This window comes from Heptranchias perlo, chromosome 5 (assembly GCF_035084215.1).
Source record: "Heptranchias perlo isolate sHepPer1 chromosome 5, sHepPer1.hap1, whole genome shotgun sequence".
NCBI lineage: Eukaryota > Metazoa > Chordata > Chondrichthyes > Hexanchiformes > Hexanchidae > Heptranchias > Heptranchias perlo.
Genome location: NC_090329.1, coordinates 50,948,593 through 50,967,442, shown reverse-complemented (window position 1 = coordinate 50,967,442; position 18,850 = coordinate 50,948,593). Strand labels below are relative to the sequence as shown.

The window sequence follows — 18,850 nt, the reverse complement described above, 5'->3', positions numbered from 1 at the left end:
AGACATCGGGGGGGTGAGACATCGGAGAAGAGACATCGGGGAGTGAGACATTGGTGGGGTGAGACATCGGGGGGGGAGTGAGACATCGGGGGGGGTGAGACATCGGAGAAGAGACATCGGGTGGGGTGAGACATCGGGGGGGTGAGACATAGGAGAAGAGACATTGGGGGGTGAGACATTGGGGGGGGGTGAGACATCGGAGAAGAGACATTGGGGGGTGAGACATCGGGGAGGTGAGACATCGGAGAAGAGACATTGTAGAAGAGACATTGGGAGGTGAGACATCGGGGGGGGGCGTGAAACATTGGACATCAGAGCAGGGGGGTGCAGGTGAGATCGTTTGAAAGGTAGATTAATTTATTTTTTTAACTTTGTGAAATGTTATTTAATTTAATTTGTTTAGTTTATTTTTCCCTGATCCAGCCCTTCACGCCTGGTAAAACCAGGAGTGAAGGGCTGGATCAGGGAAAAATAAACTAAACAAATTAAATTAAATAGCAAGTAAAACCAGGCGTGAATCGGAAGCCATGGGAAAGCCACCCAGGTAAGTTGAAAATCGTTGTAACTACCTACTATGTAAGAAATAAAGTACATTTGCTTCTTTAAATATCGTCCCGCCAGCTTCAATTGCCTGCGTGACATCCGGATTCCGGAACTGCGCGTGTACACAGATGCGTCTGTGTGAGACGCGGAAATTGGCGGGTTGGAGTCGGGTTCCTTACCCGCTCGAGATTTTACCGATTTTCGCTGCCCCCCCCCCGCCTCCAAACTTTCATTTGAAAATCGAGCCCTACGCCTCCAGATGATCTTTCTCCCGTCTATGAAAAGCAAAATTGCAAATATTGTTTCAGACTTTTGACTGTCAAGCAAAATTATTTTACAACAGGTAAATAGTGAATAACAGTAATATAACATACATATTTACAGTAGAATTTATACTTTCTAGCTTTTTGAAAGAAAAGCAACAAATGTTTGCAATCTCTATACTACATTACTATTGTTTAGAGTGATCCTATTCTTATATTTCTCACTGCATTGGTCTGATCCTAACCCTATTGTTAAAGAGGATACATCTTGCTTTCCATGCAAACAGTGTTTGTCGGGTTTCAGGCATTTTTTTCAAGGCTGAAGTCCTTTTTGAATGATTTGATTGAGGAGGATAGATTGATTGCTCTTCCATGGGCATAGTGAGCTCATCTCACTTACAGAAGTAACTGATTTGAATGACGATGAGGAATGGGAACCTTTTTTGGAAATCTATATCCTTGGCCTGCAACAGGTCTCTGTGGTTTGGTGGCTCCAAAGTATGTCTTGGCCAGTTTGAAGTAGGTGCATGAGTCTCCATGGAGTAAGAAAATTGATAATTTTTTGAAAACCACCAATCAAAATTCTCCTACAGCTAATATTTTCTTTCATGAAATGGGGGAACACTTTGGTGTCAAAGTACCTTCCCTAGACATTCAAGTAGGTAAATAAAGTCTTCCAAAAGTAGCAGTAGTGGATCAACTCTTGCTGCCAATTCCACCACTTTCATGGTTATTACCAGGAAGTTCTTCCAGATCTTTGTTAACTGAGAATAGTCCCATAATATGTGTGAGCATCTGCTTACTTTATTTTACTTCTTAGTATCTGAGCTAATTTTAATTAATCTCTCAACATAGCTTGCGTTAGTGATGGCATCATGGGCCATTGAAATCATCATGTTCTCTCTCTCAACCCCAAACTGTGTTTACTGGTCTCTTCCTTATGGGTATTTTGTTCACAATTCAGCACAAAACAGTTCTTTGATCTATTGACTGCCGAAGTAAAGGGAAAGCAAATGAATCCATGCCACAGAAAATGTTCCTCCCTTAACTGTACATTCTTAATTTCAGGATCCCATTTGTGGTTTTCAAACTCACCAGCTTCTTCCTCATTTTTTTCTCCATTTCCTGAAACACTTTGTTCCTTTGATCTTTCATCTAATCGCTGCCTTTTCTTCTTGGCCTATGAAAGAATAGAAACAATGCCTTCAGAGGTATGTAATGTGCAGACTGCTTTACTTAACCACAGGGGGTGGAGAACACAGAGTTTTCAAACACAAACACATACATAGAAAAAAACATTGTTTGATTGAACTTCCTGCTTGTGACTGCCTGTTATTTTCATATCACGATTAGATACTAATGGGGGTCCAGGGGCTGCAAATTACTAGGACATATTTCTAGTGGGTTGTCTCTGGGCCCTTTTTTAACTGGAATTTGGCTGAAGTACAGACCTCAAATGACAAGGTACACAGCAGCTTAATGCTAATTTCCCATTGTCAAGCCATCAAAATGCAGATGCTGTAAATTATCAGGGCTGTCATTCTTCGAGTTACTGTGTAAATGTTTACAATGAAATGTTTGAAACTGTGCCATAGCACCCATCAATTTACACCCACTTTTATCTCTGCTGCATGTCTAATAATAAGAATTTAAAATAATTAACATATTGAACATAAATATGGCAACCAATAGCCTTGTAAAGAAGTGGGACAGACTCTCAGCTGAAACAGTTAATGTGTTGAGTAACTAGTTTAAACAACAGCTGCAAGAATACCTGGTGATTTAGGAGTTATGAGGATAAGAGATCATTGTTTGCCATATGATACCTGAGCTGTGGGGATCATGGAAATGCCAAGTCAAGTCAAATGTATGATAGAAGATTGAATAGACAGACGTTCTGGAGTTTTGCTTTCTTGAGCTTTAGAGGGCAGCGAGAAATTTGCAGAACAGTTCCTCAGATTAAATAGGCTGGGTAGAGTCCATGATGGAACAGGCTATACATGGTCCATGGGAAGAACGGGCTTGATGTGTCACTGACTCAGACTGTCTGGATCTGAATCTCACCCTCGAGTCAAATGATTATGATGAACTGGGTTGTGGGTCAGTGGGGTTGTGGGTCCTCCCATCCTTTGGGGTGGGGGGAGGGGGAAGAGAGGGGATGTTAGATGCACAAGGCAAAACCATGAAGGTTCTGTTGCAGTTGCTCACTTGTATATAATTACTGGTTGTTATTAAATACACTGTTCTCCATACATAACAGTGTTTGAAGTTTTTCCTGGAAGTTGTTGAAGACTGTTATCTGGTGTTTATATGGGGTTTCACAAATGCCATTCAGTTCAGACACCTTCTACTTTTACCCGTTACTGGCCTGGCTTCCAGATGAACAGTCTCACCTTTGCAGACCACAACTAGGGGAAGGGAAGGGGGGGGGGGGTGGGTGGGGGTTGGCAAGAGGGAAACTAGATACCTAACCCGTTTCGCTGGGTGAATTTTCTTGTGACCAATATGCAATTGAGTTGATAGCGGATGCAGTGCACAGCTCAGAATATCCCACTTTCCAGCTGAAAAGTCCTGTTGGGATATTAGAAAGTAATGAACAGGGTAAAAATGTAAAAAGTACTCAAAAAGCCACGATAAAGTAATATTAAGTAGGTATCACTAGGAATGGCTGAAAGTACCATCCATTTGTCTGTCATCATGCTGGCCTGTAGCATCCAGATCTCTCAATATAAAACTCACTTTGATACCAGTTGTGATATCACTCCCTCTATATAGTGAAACCTGTAAATTAGGGACACATAAGGCACCTGCATCAGCTGTCCGTATTTTCCATATGGTCATTATATGTACAGTAAACCGGATAAGCCAAATATCCCGGGATTGGCTGTATCTTCTGCAGCGTTCCTTCCTTTTTTCGCCTTCACCTTAGACCGTGTCTAATTCTGGAGCCCTGCCAGCAGGATGTGATTTCAGTTCATCTTCTTTTCATTGGGCTCCCAGTTCATTGGCATCCATAGAGACATAGAAAATAGGAGCAAGAGTAGGCCATTCGGCCCTGCTCCGCCATTCAAAATGATCATGGCTGATCGTCTAACTCAGTACCCTGTTCCTGCTATTTCCCCATATCCCTTGATCCCTTTAGCATTAAGATCTATCTCCTTCTGGAATACATCTAATGACTTGGACTCCACTGCCTTCTGTGGTAGAGAATTCCACAGGTTCACCACCCTCTGAATGAAGAAATTTCTCCTCATCTCGGTTCTAAATGGCATACCCCGTATCCTGAGACTGTGACCCCTGGTTCTGGACTCCCCAGCCATCGGGACCATCCTCCCTGCATTTAGTCTGTCTAGTCCTGTTAGAATTTTACATGTTTCGATGAGATCACCTCTCATTCTTCTGAACTCGAGTGAATATAGGCCTAGTCGACCCAATCTCTCCTCATACGTCAGTCCTGCCATCCCAGAAATCAGTCTGGTAAACCTTCGTTGCACTCCCTCCATGGCAAGGACATCCTTCCTCAGATAAGGAGACCAAAACTGCGCGCAATACTCCAGATGTGGTCTCACCAAGACCCTGTATAACTGCAGTAAGACATCCCTGCTCCTGTACTCAAATCCTCTTGCAATGAACGCCAACATACCATTCGCCTTCCTAACTGCTTGCTGCACCTGAAAGCTCGCTTTCAGCGACTGGTGTACAAGGACACCCAGGTCTCGTTGCACCTCCCCTTTTCCCAATCTATCACCATTCAGATAATAATCTGCCATTCTGTTTTTACAACCAAAGTGGATAACCTCACATTTATCCACGTTATACAGCATCTGCCATGTTCTTGCCCACTCACCCAACTTGTCTAAATCACATTGGGGCCTCTTTGCATCCTCCTCACAGCTCAAATTCCACCCCAGCTTTGTGTCGTCTGCAAACTTGGAAATGTTACATTTAGTTCCCTCATCCAAATCATTGATATATATTATGAATAGCTGGGGCCCAAGCACTGATCCCTGCGCTACCCCACTAGTCACTGCCTGTCACCCGGAAAAAGGCCTGTTAATTCCTACTCTCTGTTTCCTGTCTGTCAACCAATTCTCAATCCATGCCAGTATATTCCCCCCAATCCCACGTGCTTTAATTTTGCACACTAACCTCGTGTGTGGGACCTTATCAAAAGCCTTCTGAAAATCCAAGTACACCACATCCACTGGTTCTCCCCCATCTATTCTACTCGTTACATCCTCAAAAAACTCCAGTAGATTTGTTAACATGATTTTCCTTTCATAAACCCATGCTGACTTTGTCCAATCCTGTTAATGCCCTCCAATTGTTCTGTTATCACATCTTTTATAATAGACTCTAGCATTTTCCCCACTACTGATGTTAGGCTTACTGGTCTGTAATTCCCTGTATTTTCTCTCCCTCCTTTTTTAAATAGTGGGGTTACATTTGCCACCCTCCAATCTGTAGGAACTGTTCCAGAGTCTATAGAATTTTGGAAGATGATCATCAATGCATCCACTATTTCCAGGGCCACTTCCTTTAGTACTCTGGGATGTAGATTATCAGGCCCTGGGGATTTGTCAGCCTTTAGCCCCATTAATTTCCATAGCACTTTTTTTTTACTAATAGTGGTTTCCTTCAGTTCCTCCCTCTCACTGGACCTTTGGTTCCCTAACATTTCTGCCAGGTTATTTGTGTCCTCCTTTGTGAAGACAGAACCAAAATATGTGTTTAATTGTTCTGCCATTTCTTTATTCCCTATTATAATTTCCCCCAGTTCTGACTGTAAGGGATCTACATTTGTCTTCACTAATCTTTTTCTCTTGACGTATTTATAGAAGCTTTTACAGTCAGTTTTTATGTTCCCTGCTAGTTTACTCTCATACTCTATTTTTCCCCTCTTAATCAATCTCTTTGTCCTCCTTTGCTGAATTCTAAACTGCTCCCAATCCTCAGGCATGCCGCTTTTTCTGGCAATTTTATATGTCTCCTCTTTGGATCTAATACTATCCTTAATTTCTTTTGTAAGCCACGGTTGAGCCACCTTTCCTGTTTTATTTTTGCACCAGTCGGGAATGAATAATTGTTGTAATTCCTGCACACGTTCTTTAAACATTAGCCATTGCCTATTCACCGTCATCCCTTTTAGTAAAGTTCCCCAATCTATCATAGCCAACTCGCACCTCATACTTTCGTAATTTCCTTTATTTAGATTCAGGACCCTAGTTTCGGATTCAACTACTTCACTCTCCATATTAATGAGGAATTCCATCATGTTATGGTCGCTCTTCCCTAAGGGACCCCGCACAACAAGGTTGTTAATTAATCCTTTCTCATTGCACAATACCCAGTCTAGGATCACCTTTTCTCTAATTGGTTCCTCAACGTATTGGTCTAGAAAACCATCACGTGCACACTCCAGGAATTCCTCCCCCACAGTATTATTGCTAATTTGGTTTGACCATTCTATTTGTATATTAAAGTCACCTATGATTATAATTGTACCCCTCTTGCATGCGTTTCTAATTTCCAGTTTAATGCCCTCCCCTACATCTTCACTGCTGTTTGGGGACCTATAGACAACCCCCACCAACGTTTTCTGCCCCTTGGTGTTTCTTAGCTCCACCCATACAGATTCCACATCGTGATTTTCCGAGCCAATATCCTTCCTCACTATTGCACTGATTTCCTCCTTTACTAACAACGCTACTCCACCTCCTTTCCCTTTTTGCCTGTCCTTCCTAAATATTGAATACCCCTGGATGTTCAGTTCCCATCCTTGGTCACCCCGCAGCCATGTCTCCGTAATCGCAACTATATCATAACCGTTAATATCTATCTGCACTGTTAATTCATCTAGCTTAGTGCGAATGCTCCGTGCATTAAGACACAATGCCTTTTACCTTGTCTTTTTAAGATTGCTTGTCATCTTATTTTGCACTATGGCCCTATTTGTTTTTCACCCTTGCCTTCCACTATTGCTTCTTCCCTTTCTGACTTTTGTTTCTATCCTTGTTTCCCCCTCCTCTGTCTCCCTGCTCAGGTTCCCATCCCCCTGCCATTCTAGTTTAAACTTTCCCCAACAGCACTAGCAAACACCCCCGCGAGGACATCGGTCCCGGTCCTGCTCGGGTGTAACCAGTCTCGCTTGTACAGGTCCCACCTTCCCCAGAACCGGTCCCAATGTCCCAGGAAACTAAATCCCTCCCTCCTACACCATCCCTGCAGCCACGCATTCATCTGGTCTATTCTCCTGTTCCTATACTCACTAGCACGTGGCACTGGTAGTAATCCTGAGATCACTACCTTTGAGGTCCTGCTTTTTAATTTATCTCCTAACTCCTTAAATTCACCTTGCAGGATCTCATTCCTTTTCCCTTTTTTTGAGGGAGGGATATCGTGATCTTGGGATCTGCTACATTGGCAGCCTGCACAGGGCGAGATGGCTGCTGTAGGGCCGGAGTGCCTGGGAGATTTCAGCCAAATTGGGGGGGGGGGGGGAATTAATGTCCTGCAGACCCATGTCCAGGACACCCTCCCTCTATGTGTTGCTGCTGCTAATGTTTGAAGTGCTTGGGGCTGTTAGCAGCTCATCATGTGTCTGTTTGTATAGTTTTCACTGTACTTAGAGTAGGTCAAAGACCCACATGCTCAAACTAGTAAAAGGCAAATTTATAACTGATCATGAAGTTCTTCTTCAGACAAAGTGCGACCAACACATGGAAAGGATTTTGAAGGCAAAACCCGCGAGGTCATAAATATAAGATAGTCACTAATAAATTCAATAGAGAATTCAGGGGAAACTTCTTTATCCAAAGCATGGTAAGAATGTGGAACGTGCTACCACAAGGAGTAGTTGAGGCAAATAGCACAGATCCATTTAAAGGGAAGCTACATAAGCACATGACGGAGAAAGGAATAGAAGGGTATGCTGATGGGGTTAGATGAAGTAGGGAGGGAAGAGGCCCATGCAGAGCATAAACACCGGCATACACCAGTTGGGCCAAATGGCTTGTTTCTGTGCTGTAGACTTGAAGTGACTCATTTATGAAAGAATTGGATGCAGTGATGGGGAGGGGGGAAACTGTTCGTTCTTTCCAGATGGATGAGCTAAAATGGGTTGAATGGCCATCACCGTTTCTAATTATGTTTGAAATTTGTTGAGAGGCACTTCTTTTGGTCTGCCAGGGCTGAGCAGACTGTAAATGTAGGCCAACATGCAGCCTTCTGCAACCCTATTTTTGCTAGATGCCTCATAGAGTATTGTATCTTAACGTAAATAACATGAATTTGCTGATGCTGGATGTCACATCAAATCAGTCTCCATCCCCTCCTTCTTCACAAATAATAGGAGATGGGCTGCAACAATTGGAGAGGGCAAAATAACAATTATTTGTCCAGTGCCAAAATGTATTTCCAGCATATCCTTTTCATAGAATCATTGAAAGTCACAGGACAGAAACAGGTCATTTGGTCTGTGCTGGTATTTTTCTCCACATGAGCTGCCTATTCTAATGCTACTCTTTTGCTCGTTCCCTCTACCCTTTAATCTTCATCTTTTTCAAGCAACAATTCATGGACTTTGCTTCAACAAAGGTTTGTGGCAGAGAATTCCACATAACTACCCTGTGTGTACACTTGCCCAAAGCAAATGTAATAGAATTTTATCTAAGCATTCAAAACTGGTTTATTGTTCCAGCAGTACATCTACCAGAGAGGTTTGCCCTTGACTGGTAGTGGAGCCTCATCTCCAATAGTATAAATTCAGGTTATGAGAAGGTGTCATTTATTGCTGGACTGCATTATTTATATGATTTCAATTACAAGAAGCAACTGTAATAATATCAAAATAAATGTACTGTTGTAAACAGTTCCACACAGCTTGTGCAGGAGGTGCCTCAATTGAAGGAGAGGTTTACAATGAAAATGTAGAGAACATATTTGACACAAATCAGACTGTTCCCAAGTCAACTGGATTTATTAACAGACCAATTGCATACCACATCCCTTTGGTAGCCACACACCACACTGAGTTGATCTTGATGGCAGATATGTGTGCATCTGTGGACTGACGTATAGACAAGGCTTGCTATCTCACACACGTTTAATGAACCACAGTCACTCTCTTTGGAGTTTGGTACATGACTTTTCTTAAACTTGCCTTCTTTTTTTCACACCTGACCAGTTGCTATGTGACCTAATGAGATCAATGGCATCATAAAACATGAATCACCAATACAACAAATGTACTTCCTAGGAGGTTGGAACGCCCATTTGAAAGATGTAGAGGGTGAAATATAAACAGTCATAAAAAACTGCAGAACTTTCCTGACAACCAGACAAAGTGAGGCGCAAAAATTACTTCATACAGCTGTTCTGCTGATATCCTGCAGACCCACAAACTGTATGTTTGCTCAAGTGACTGCTGCTCTAGTGGAATGTCTTTTAATGCTGCGAGAAGCAAGCTGGTGAGAGAAGAAAGGGAATATCATGCGACTTTAATCAAGTCTCTTCAATGGACAGATATATGGAACCATAGAAGTTTATATCACAGGAGGTCATTTGGCTCATCGTGGCAGATGGCCTTCTTTGAGACCTGGCGAATGGTCATCACAGGTATGTCTGTGAGGCCTGGCATACCGACCAACCAAGGGACAGCTATAGGAACCACATGGGGTTCCAGACTGGATTGTAGACTGGACCCCTCCCAAAGATGTAGCCAGTCATTTTTTTAAATTTTAGAATGGCCCCCTTTGTAAGGGGGCTGCAGGTGTTTCTTTTGTGGGAGGTTATCGGGAATCCAGCGGCCCCCCGCCTGGGACTCTTTGGCTAGACTTTCCAGCCTGGGGATGGGGATGTCCCAGATCCATCGCAGCCTGCTGAAAGTGTGTTAATTGTGGGACCTACCCCATAGTCTGTGAACTTTGGTGGGGTCAGTGACAAAGGCCCAGGGGAGGCGGATCATGGCATTTACATCAAGATGTGCAATCGCAGAGATTTTCAGGGCCCTTGCGTAAAACATGAAAATACCAAAGTACTGAGATACCAAAGTTAACACATTCTTAAATAGTCTACAATCTGTTTGCACAATTTTCTACCCTTATCGAAGGGCTATCCTGTGGATTAAACAGAGATGGTTTCCAGTGGACAAACCTTCAGTTGTCTTGGCCTTACACTCTGGAACTCTCTCCCTAGACTCCTCTGCCTTGCTACATCTCTCCAATACCTATTTTAATTTATACATGAAGTTACACTTATAGTTACTTGCACTTTTCTAAATGTTTTAAACATTTATTTCCATTTACCAATCCACTTGCTGATTGAGTGAGGAGTGACACTTTTGATGATGCTTTCATGACTGATGGTTGCTTCAGCATCTTGATATATTTAATGGGCACTTGCACATTGCAGAATGTTTATGAGCCACAAGAAAACATTTTGGTTGTCACTCACAGGAGGTACAAACCATTTAGCGCTAAGTTCTGACGAAAGGTCTTCAACCTGAAACGTTAACTCTGTTTCTTTCTCCACAGATGCTGCCTGACTTGCTGAGCTTCTCCAGCATTTTCAGTTTTTATCTAGCACTAAGTCTTGCTCACTCATCAATCCAGTCCTTCCTGACCCCTAGCATATTTTAAAATTAAACTCCCTTGTCCTCATCTTAGAATCATAATCATAGAAAGTTATAGCACAGAAAGAGGCCATTCAGCCCATCGTGTCCGTGCTGTGTCTTCAAATCCCTCCCCGGCCTTGCCGCATACCACGTCTTCAGCGACCTCCAGCCTTATATTCTTCTCTCCACCCCTCTGCATTCTTCTGTCCTCTGACTCTGGCTTTACGTGCATCTCTCCTCCCTTTGCTCCACCGCTGGTGGAAGAGGCTTCAGCTGTCTTGGGTGCACTTTCTGGGACTCTCTTCCTAAACCAATTCATCTCTCCACTTCTCTATCCTCCTATAAACGCTTTCTCAAAACCCATCTTTTCAACCAGGCATTTGGTGACCCCTCTTAATCTCTCCATCCATAGTTCAGCGACCATTTCCCTGTCAATTTGTATTTGTGAAGCACGGTGGGGCAATTTTTATATTAAAGGCTTTATAATGGTAGAAAGGCAATGGCTAGCATTTAAAGAATTAGTACATAACTTGCAACAAATATATATTCCTTTAAGGCAAAAAACCCAACAGGAAAAGTGGTCCAACCGTGGCTAACAAGAGAAATTAAAGATAGTATTAAATCAAAGAAAGAGGCATATAAAGTTGCCAGAAAAAGCAGTATACCTGAGGATTGGGAGAATTCAGAGGACCAAGAAATTGATAAAGAAAGGGAAAATAGAATATGAGAGTAAACTAGCGAGAAACATAAAAACGGACTGTAAAAGTTTCTATAGGTACATAAAAAGGAAAAGACTGGTGAAGGCAAATGCGGGTCCCTTACAGACAGAGACGGGAGAATTTATAATGGGGAATAAGGAAATGGCAGAGAAATTAAACAAATACTTTGTGTCTGTCTTCACGGAAAAAGACACAACAAACCTCCCAGAAATACTGGAGAACCAAGGGTCTGTCGAGAATGAGGAACTTGAAGATAATTAGCATTAGTAAAAAAATAGTACTAGAGAAATTAATGGGAATGAAAGTCGATAAATCCCAAGGAACTGATGATCTACACCCAGGGTTTTGAAAAAGGTGGCTATGGAGATAGTGGATGCATTGGTTGTCATCTTCCAAAATTCTATAGATTCTGGAACGGTTCCTGCAGATTGGAGGGTAGCAAATGTAACCCCACTATTTAAGAAAGGAGGGAGAGAGAAAACAGGGAACTACAGACCTGTTAGCCTGACATCAGTAGTAGGGAAAATGCTAGAATCTATTATAAAGGATGTGATAACAGGACACTTAGAAAATAATAATAGGATTTGGCAGAGTCAACATGGATTTATGAAAGGGAAATCATATTTGACAAAAGTTCTTTGAGGATGTAACTAGTAGAATAGATAAAGGGGAACCAGTGGATTTGGTGTATTTGGATTTTCAGAAGGCTTTCAATAAGGTCCCACGCAGGAGTTTGGTGAACAAAGTTAGAGCATGTGGAATTGGGGGTAATATACTGGCATGGATTGAGAATTGGTAAACAGAAAACAGATAGTAGGAATAAAAAGGTCTTTTTCAGGTTGGCAGAATTTGACTAGTGAGGTACCGCAGGGATCGGTGCTTGGGCCCCAGCTATTCACAATATATATCAATGATTTGGATGAGGGGACCAAATGTAATATTCCCAAGTTTGCTGATGACACAAAACTGGGTAGGAATGTGAGTTGTGAGGAGGATGCAAAGAGGCTTCAAGGGGATATAGACAGGCTAAGTGAGTGGGTAAGAACATGGCAGTTGGAATATAATGTGGAAAAATGTGAAGTTATCCACTTTGGTAGGAAAAACAGAAATGCAGAGTATTTTTTAAATGGTAAGATATTGGGAAATGTTGATGTTCAAAGGGACTTGGGTGTCCTTGTACATGAGTCACTGAAAGCTAACATGCAGGTACAAGCAATTAGGAAGGCAAATGGTATGTTGGCCTTTATTACAAAAGCATTTGAGTACAGGAGTAAAGATGTCTTACTGCAATTAAAAAGGGCCTTGGTGAGACCGCACCTGGAGTACTGTGTAAAATTTTGGTCTCCTTACCTAAGAAAGGATATACTTGCCATAGAGGGAGTGAAACGAAAGTTCATCAGACTGATTCCTGGGATGGCGGGATTGTCGTATGAGGACCGATTGAGTAGACTAGGCCTGTATTCTCTAGAGTTTAGAAGAATGAGAGGTGATCTCATTGAAACATACAAAATTCTTACAGGGCTCGACAGGGTAGATGCAAGGAGGACATTTCCCCTGGCTGGGGAATCTAGAACCAGGGGTCACAGTCTCAGAATAAAGGGTAGGCCATTTAGGACTGAGATGAGGAGAAATTTCTTCACTCAGAGGGTGGTGAATCTTTGGAATTATCTATCCCAGAGGGCTGTGGAGGCCCAGTCATTAGCACATTCAAAACAGAGATCGATAAATTTCTAGATATTAAAGGCATCGAGGGATATGGGGATGGTGCAGGAAAATGGCATTGAGGTACAAGATCAGCCATGATCTTGTTGAATGGCGGAGCAGGCTCGAGGGGCCGGATGGCCTACTCCTGCTCCTATTTCTTATGTTCTTACATAAATGCAAGTTGTTGTAGTATAAATCGGTACCTCCAGATGCTCCATGTATTGTATAAATTTGATTTTACTACATTATATTTTACAGGTTTGTTTTTGCAATTTTTTTCCCTGAAGGTGATGATTCTTGTTGGGGTATGGTTCCATTGGTGGCAATGCTCTTCCAGTACCTTAGCCAAGTAATCATTCTTCAAGCGTAAGCCTAAGCAGAAGTGTCAGCAGGCTTTTCAACTGGGAAGCTGAGCTCAATCCCCATCTCGCCCAATATCCTTATACTTGTACTTGCTAGCAAGGGTAATTGAATGGAATTAAGAGTGGGAATTCCTGCTATTTTTTTTCTATCTCTAGTCATGGGGCACTGTAGCATTGTATCACCCAACTACTGCTGCGGCTGAAACCTACTAAATGAGGACTTGAACTTGGCACTTTCTGTTCTACATAGGTATGATGTTATAAGGTGCATTCACCCACCGAGCCACTGAGGAAGCTCAACCAATCAAAGGTGAATTGAATGATGATTGTCTTTGACATACCTTAAGAACTTTCTTCTCTGCAGCTGGTGAACCTTTAGTTTCTTCCACGGCAAGTAGCTGTATGTCATTTGATAAGGGGGGATGTCCATTCACTGGCTCCTTCAAAGAAAAGTGGAAGTAGATTTATTAATTTTCCAATAAAAATAGAAGTACTTGGAAAATAAAATGTTTGTACTTAGCAAATACTGCAGTAGCAAATTCAAGCTCATTTTAAATATTAAAATGTTTGTATTCATACAAACCAAAAACTCCTAGTAGAGAAACTACTTTTTAAAAAGAGTAATGTGCAATTCCCATGTAGGTTAATAATACATTAAGCATAGACAACTTTTCTGGTTTGAAATCACTATCAGGAATACTGCTCATTTACCACTTGCTGTGCCCTATCAAGACTGCAGCAGGTATTCCTCGTTAGACCCAAAATATTGAATGAGTTTTTAATTCTAACTATCTTGCACTTACTGCAAAATACTCTCAAGTTGTGCTTCATAATTAATATCAACTTAAAAAACTGACAGAAAATCAGTTTTATAGATGTATAATACTTCAAAAGCTGATGATATTGAGACAGCTATTTTTGGGAGCAGTCCATTTGAATGGATCCATTTGAAATTGACACTGGTTCTGATCTTAGAATAATAGCTCAGTAAATTTCTTAGTAAGTTCAAGCATCATTTTACACTAGAATAAGACCCAAAGAATTGACCAAAACATGAGGTAGTCGAGTACCTTCATTAGCTTGAAGTTTCTATTCCAGCATAAAACATGCCGTACGGTTCCTCATGGCCCTCAGTAGATGGATCGTGATGTAACTATAATGCTTGTGGCAGTTGAGTTTGTTCCACAAGTGTAGACTTATCTTAATTGCAGTTCTTTCAGCCAGTGGGATTACAAGATTTGTTCTATGCAGTTTTATGTGGTTCAAATTGCATTTATTACAAGCTTTTGGTGAGAACTGTAACTCCTTATGCTAAATATTTATTATTTAATTCTTACAGAACTAGCATTTTTCCACATGAAATACATAAGGCAGAACAGTTTTTAAAAATGGCTTAAAGGAAATTATGTTTTATTATTATTCAGACTATTATAATGACAGGATTTGTTCCATTCTCTGCAGCTGACAGATGCTTGTGAAAACAACAGACTAGAGTATAGTTTGTAAGATAATGAAACTTTGACCTGAGTTGGCAAATTATAGTTTTGTCTGACAGACAAAAAAGAGTAGGGATTTTTCCCCTGCATGTCAATCGGCAATGTTCAGCCAGCTGCAGAGTCCAAATCTGGGGCTATGTCTCAGCAACATACAAGAAAAGCTCTGTCCAAACATGTAGATATGGACCTGGAAAAGACAATGGCTCTTTTCATCTCAGTTGGAATTAATACCGCCAACATCAGGCACCAACGTGCCTGGCATGAGTTTTGCAACGAGTGAGCGCTGTCGCCAACCTTGACTCACAGACCGTGGGTGAGATCAAGTGGTTCATTGATTTGCACAAAAGGACAAAGGTAAATCAACACTAGAACTTAAAAGAAGGGTTAAAGGATTGTGAGGTCATCTATGGCAACCTGCATGTTCTGTGATTGTCCTATTGCTATTACAAAGTGGTGTAAATATGGCGTGACAGTTAATGTGTAAATTGGCTACAATTATTGCAGACGCCCACATATGAACAAAACTCAACCTGACTTTTATTGCAAATTCATATCTGTAAGGAAAGCATAGTCTTTCCAATAATGTCAGATAACACTTTGAAAATAGAGAGAGAGAGATGTTATACGGGAAAGAAGTGTGCACATTCACTGTGTTTTAAATAGTGCGAATTACTTGGTTTGCCCTATGCATGACTTGACACAACAGGATATAAATGGCACATGTTCTCTCTGGATTCAAAATACTATCCCTGATTCTACCACACAGATAAAATGACTAAATCTGTGCACCTTCCTTTATCAATACCAATTGTTAAAAAGGAATGCCTTGCCTATTCTAGGCCAAGCTGATTTACAATACCAGAGCTAAAACTGGGACAATTCCAGGAGAAGACTCTGCTGTCATGGGAGGCTCATCTAGTTGACTCATCAGCCATAAAACTCCCGAGATGGAGGGCTGCCAATCCCACATAGGTGCGTGGGTGCATACCTACATGTCACAGATTTATTATACTCAGCGCATAGCAAATAGATCCTCCAACCCTCCCTTCCCCCACTCCTATTCTCAGACCTAACTAGACACCAGAAACTAGGATCACACAATTTATCTCAATCAATCCCTTAATCCACATTATTCCTAGCATAAGCAGTCATGCCAAAAAACCTGGATGTATTGATGCATTCCTCCCCCAAGTGCCATATAATCAAAAAGTACAAAGGCTTCATAAAATATATCTATGAATGTGCACCCTTGAGAATTCAAAAACATCAGCTCTGAAAACAAAAGGACATTAAGAACTCAGAAAAGCTTACTATATTGGTTGCGAAAAACTGCTTAATATGTCAGTGAAAGTTAAGTAGTTTATTGTTTTCCAATCTGCTGATCTATTTGTGTTTCTGTATAAGCTTGTTAATAAACACAAATTTGTACTTTATAGCCTGAAAAAAGTAGATGTACTGGTGGGCGTGGCCAAACAGCACATTAGGCACCTGATTTATGGCTCCCTGTATCAAATGGCAGCTTACCCCTGTGATGTCTCCCGTTGGGTCCAATAGCTACCAGAGGTATCGAAACTGAGAGCTGTCATTGTCTTGGCTACCACAAGGAGGCAATGCAGACCGACGACCTGCCTGGAATTTCCGCGGGGGTTCCTTCGATCTCCCGCTGTGACTTCGGCAGAAACCCCACAGAAACAGCATAAACGGCCACTTACAGCATTTCTATGGGATTTCTGTCGATCTTCCACCATAGTTATGGCGGGAAATCAGGGAAGCCTCTGCTGAAACTCTATCCCACTGTTCCTGCAGCTCATCCTTCAGTAAGTGTCACAGATCAGTAACCACCTCCCTGAACTGTCTGAGTTTTTGCATGCACTACTCTACTATTAAAGACAGATTGCTTTCTTGTCCTGTACACACAGCCCCAATGGAAGTTGATGCAATGGGCATTAAGAACATAAGAACGTAAGAATAGGAGCAGAAGTAGGCCATACGGCCCCTCGAGCCTGCTCTGCCATTCAATAAGATCAAGGCTGATCTTTGGCCTCAACTCCACTTTCCCACCCGATCCCCATATCCCTTGATTCCCCTAGAGTCGAAAAATCTATCTATCTCAGCCTTGAATGTACTCAATTACTGAGCATCCACAGCCCTCTGGGGAAGGGAATTCCAAAAAGTCACAACCCTCTGAGTGAAGAAATTCCTTCTCATCTCAGTCTTAAATGTCTGACCCCTTATCCTGAGACTATGCCCCTAGTTCTACACTCTCCAGCCAGGGGAAACAACCTCTCAGCATCAACCCTGTCAAGGCCCCTCAGAATTTAATATGTTTCAATGGGATCATCTCTCATTCTTCTAAACTCCAGAGAGTATAGGCCCATTTTACTTAATCTCTCCTGATAGGAGAACCCTCTCATCCCAGGATGTTAAAGTAACATCAGATCATCAGTGCTAATAACATTTTTCACAGCACTGAAAACAAAAAGATCATAAGAACTCTGAAAAGCTTTGGGTGCGGAAAACTGCTTAATGTGTCAGTTTAAGTTAAAGCTTGAAATGGCACCAAGGTTACCAGCTGATGCTGCTTGTCTTCTTGCATGGTGTTCTGCTCCTTTTAATGCCAAGTTCCATGGATGTTAGCAGTGGAAAACATGTGTGTGCCCTTAAAAACTATACAAGTTTTATCTAACATAGATCAGGTGCTCTACGGGACAAACACAGTGTGGTAACTTTCAAATCTATTTATAGATATTAACATAGGCTTTGATAGTTTGTTTTTTGTGTATGATTTTTGTTGGTGCATGTGTCAGAGATTCTGTTGAAAGTCCAGTACAGAATTATTCAGTGTGTTACTTGGCTCTATAAAAGTACACACCGGACGTGACAAACTATCTATGACCACAAAACTTACTAGTTGGTCTTTTTTGTAGATGTGTAATATTTGGCTGCAAAATGCCAATCAGGAATGGGCAGAAGCCATTTCAATTCAAAAAAGTCAATCGTGAAAGTGTGTATTTGGGGGCCAGCGAATGCTCGCAATGAATAGCTGAGCCATACGGATCAGAAAGATCCCAGATTTGATCCTCCGTCGGTACTGGATTAGCTGATCCACGGTAGAAAGACAATACAGGCATCAGAGTTGGCCTCTGCAACCCTCAATTAAGGAGACAAAATTGGCCAGGGATTCCTACTTCTGATTACTATGCAATGACTGCTGGAAATATGCGTATGTAGACATGGGGTGAAAACAGGACCAGGTTTAACTGTGCTATCCCAAAGGTTAAATGGTCTGCAGGCACTCACTATCTGTGATCACATGTGAGGAATGACTATACATGCAAATTAATGAAAGGCGACTAGTATCTGTGGCACTCCATCCAACAAGGAATCAACACCTTCAGGACAGGTGTAAGGAAGTATAGAAAATTGGTAGAAAAAGGAGAAATTTTGAATGTGCACTTTCTACACGTTTTATCCAATGTACACTAATGCATTCTTTAAGAGATATATATCCAGTTCAGCACGCCTCAAAATGATAGTCTTGAAACTATTGCGTGTGAAATTAGCATAATGCTTAACGCAGTCACACTATTTTGTCCACCATTTCATTCTCATATTATTGAACCACTGCTACAGATTTTAATCTCTTCCTCACAAGTCCACCATATAAGAGGGACTGGGGAACACCCCTGCTGGGAACAATGCTGAAAACAAAAACATTTGTGAGGGCACTTAATAACTCAACTGAGTAATAATAGCTGTCTGCCCACAGCATGCACTTTTGTAATTAAAGTAATGTTCCATCACAGGAAACACTACATCACACAAAGGGTTCTCCACATGACACTCTGGTTCTCTTCTGCTTAAACAGTATCTCTGACAGGTTGTCAGAATTTGTTGCAAATAGAGAGAAAACTTTATATCCAAATATTTTAGGACTTAGTAGGTTACAGTCTTTAGATAATACTCTTCATTAAAATAGTGTTACAGACTCATTGGTACGTAGGTCCCATGTAGAATAGCAGACATCCTGGCAACTTATTTTCAAGCCTGATTACGAGTAGTTTGATTTTGTAGATTCGATTAATAATCCTCCCTAAATTCATCATCCGCTTATAATTAGGGCTACTAGTTTAAGGTGACTAAGTCAAAT

The 18,850-nt window shown here is 41.5% G+C and overlaps 1 protein-coding gene across 1 annotated transcript in view; it reads right to left on the bottom strand.

Moving 5' to 3' along the window:
• Positions 1–18,850, bottom strand: part of LOC137321744 (protein LYRIC-like) — an 87,730-nt gene that overhangs the window by 53,575 nt on the left and 15,305 nt on the right. The window contains exons 2-3 of the mRNA XM_067984347.1: positions 13,546–13,644; positions 1,902–1,986 (exon numbers count right to left, since the gene is read on the bottom strand). Of these exons, the coding sequence (XP_067840448.1) occupies positions 1,902–1,986; positions 13,546–13,644 (184 nt within the window). The remainder of the gene's footprint in view (positions 1–1,901; positions 1,987–13,545; positions 13,645–18,850) is intronic.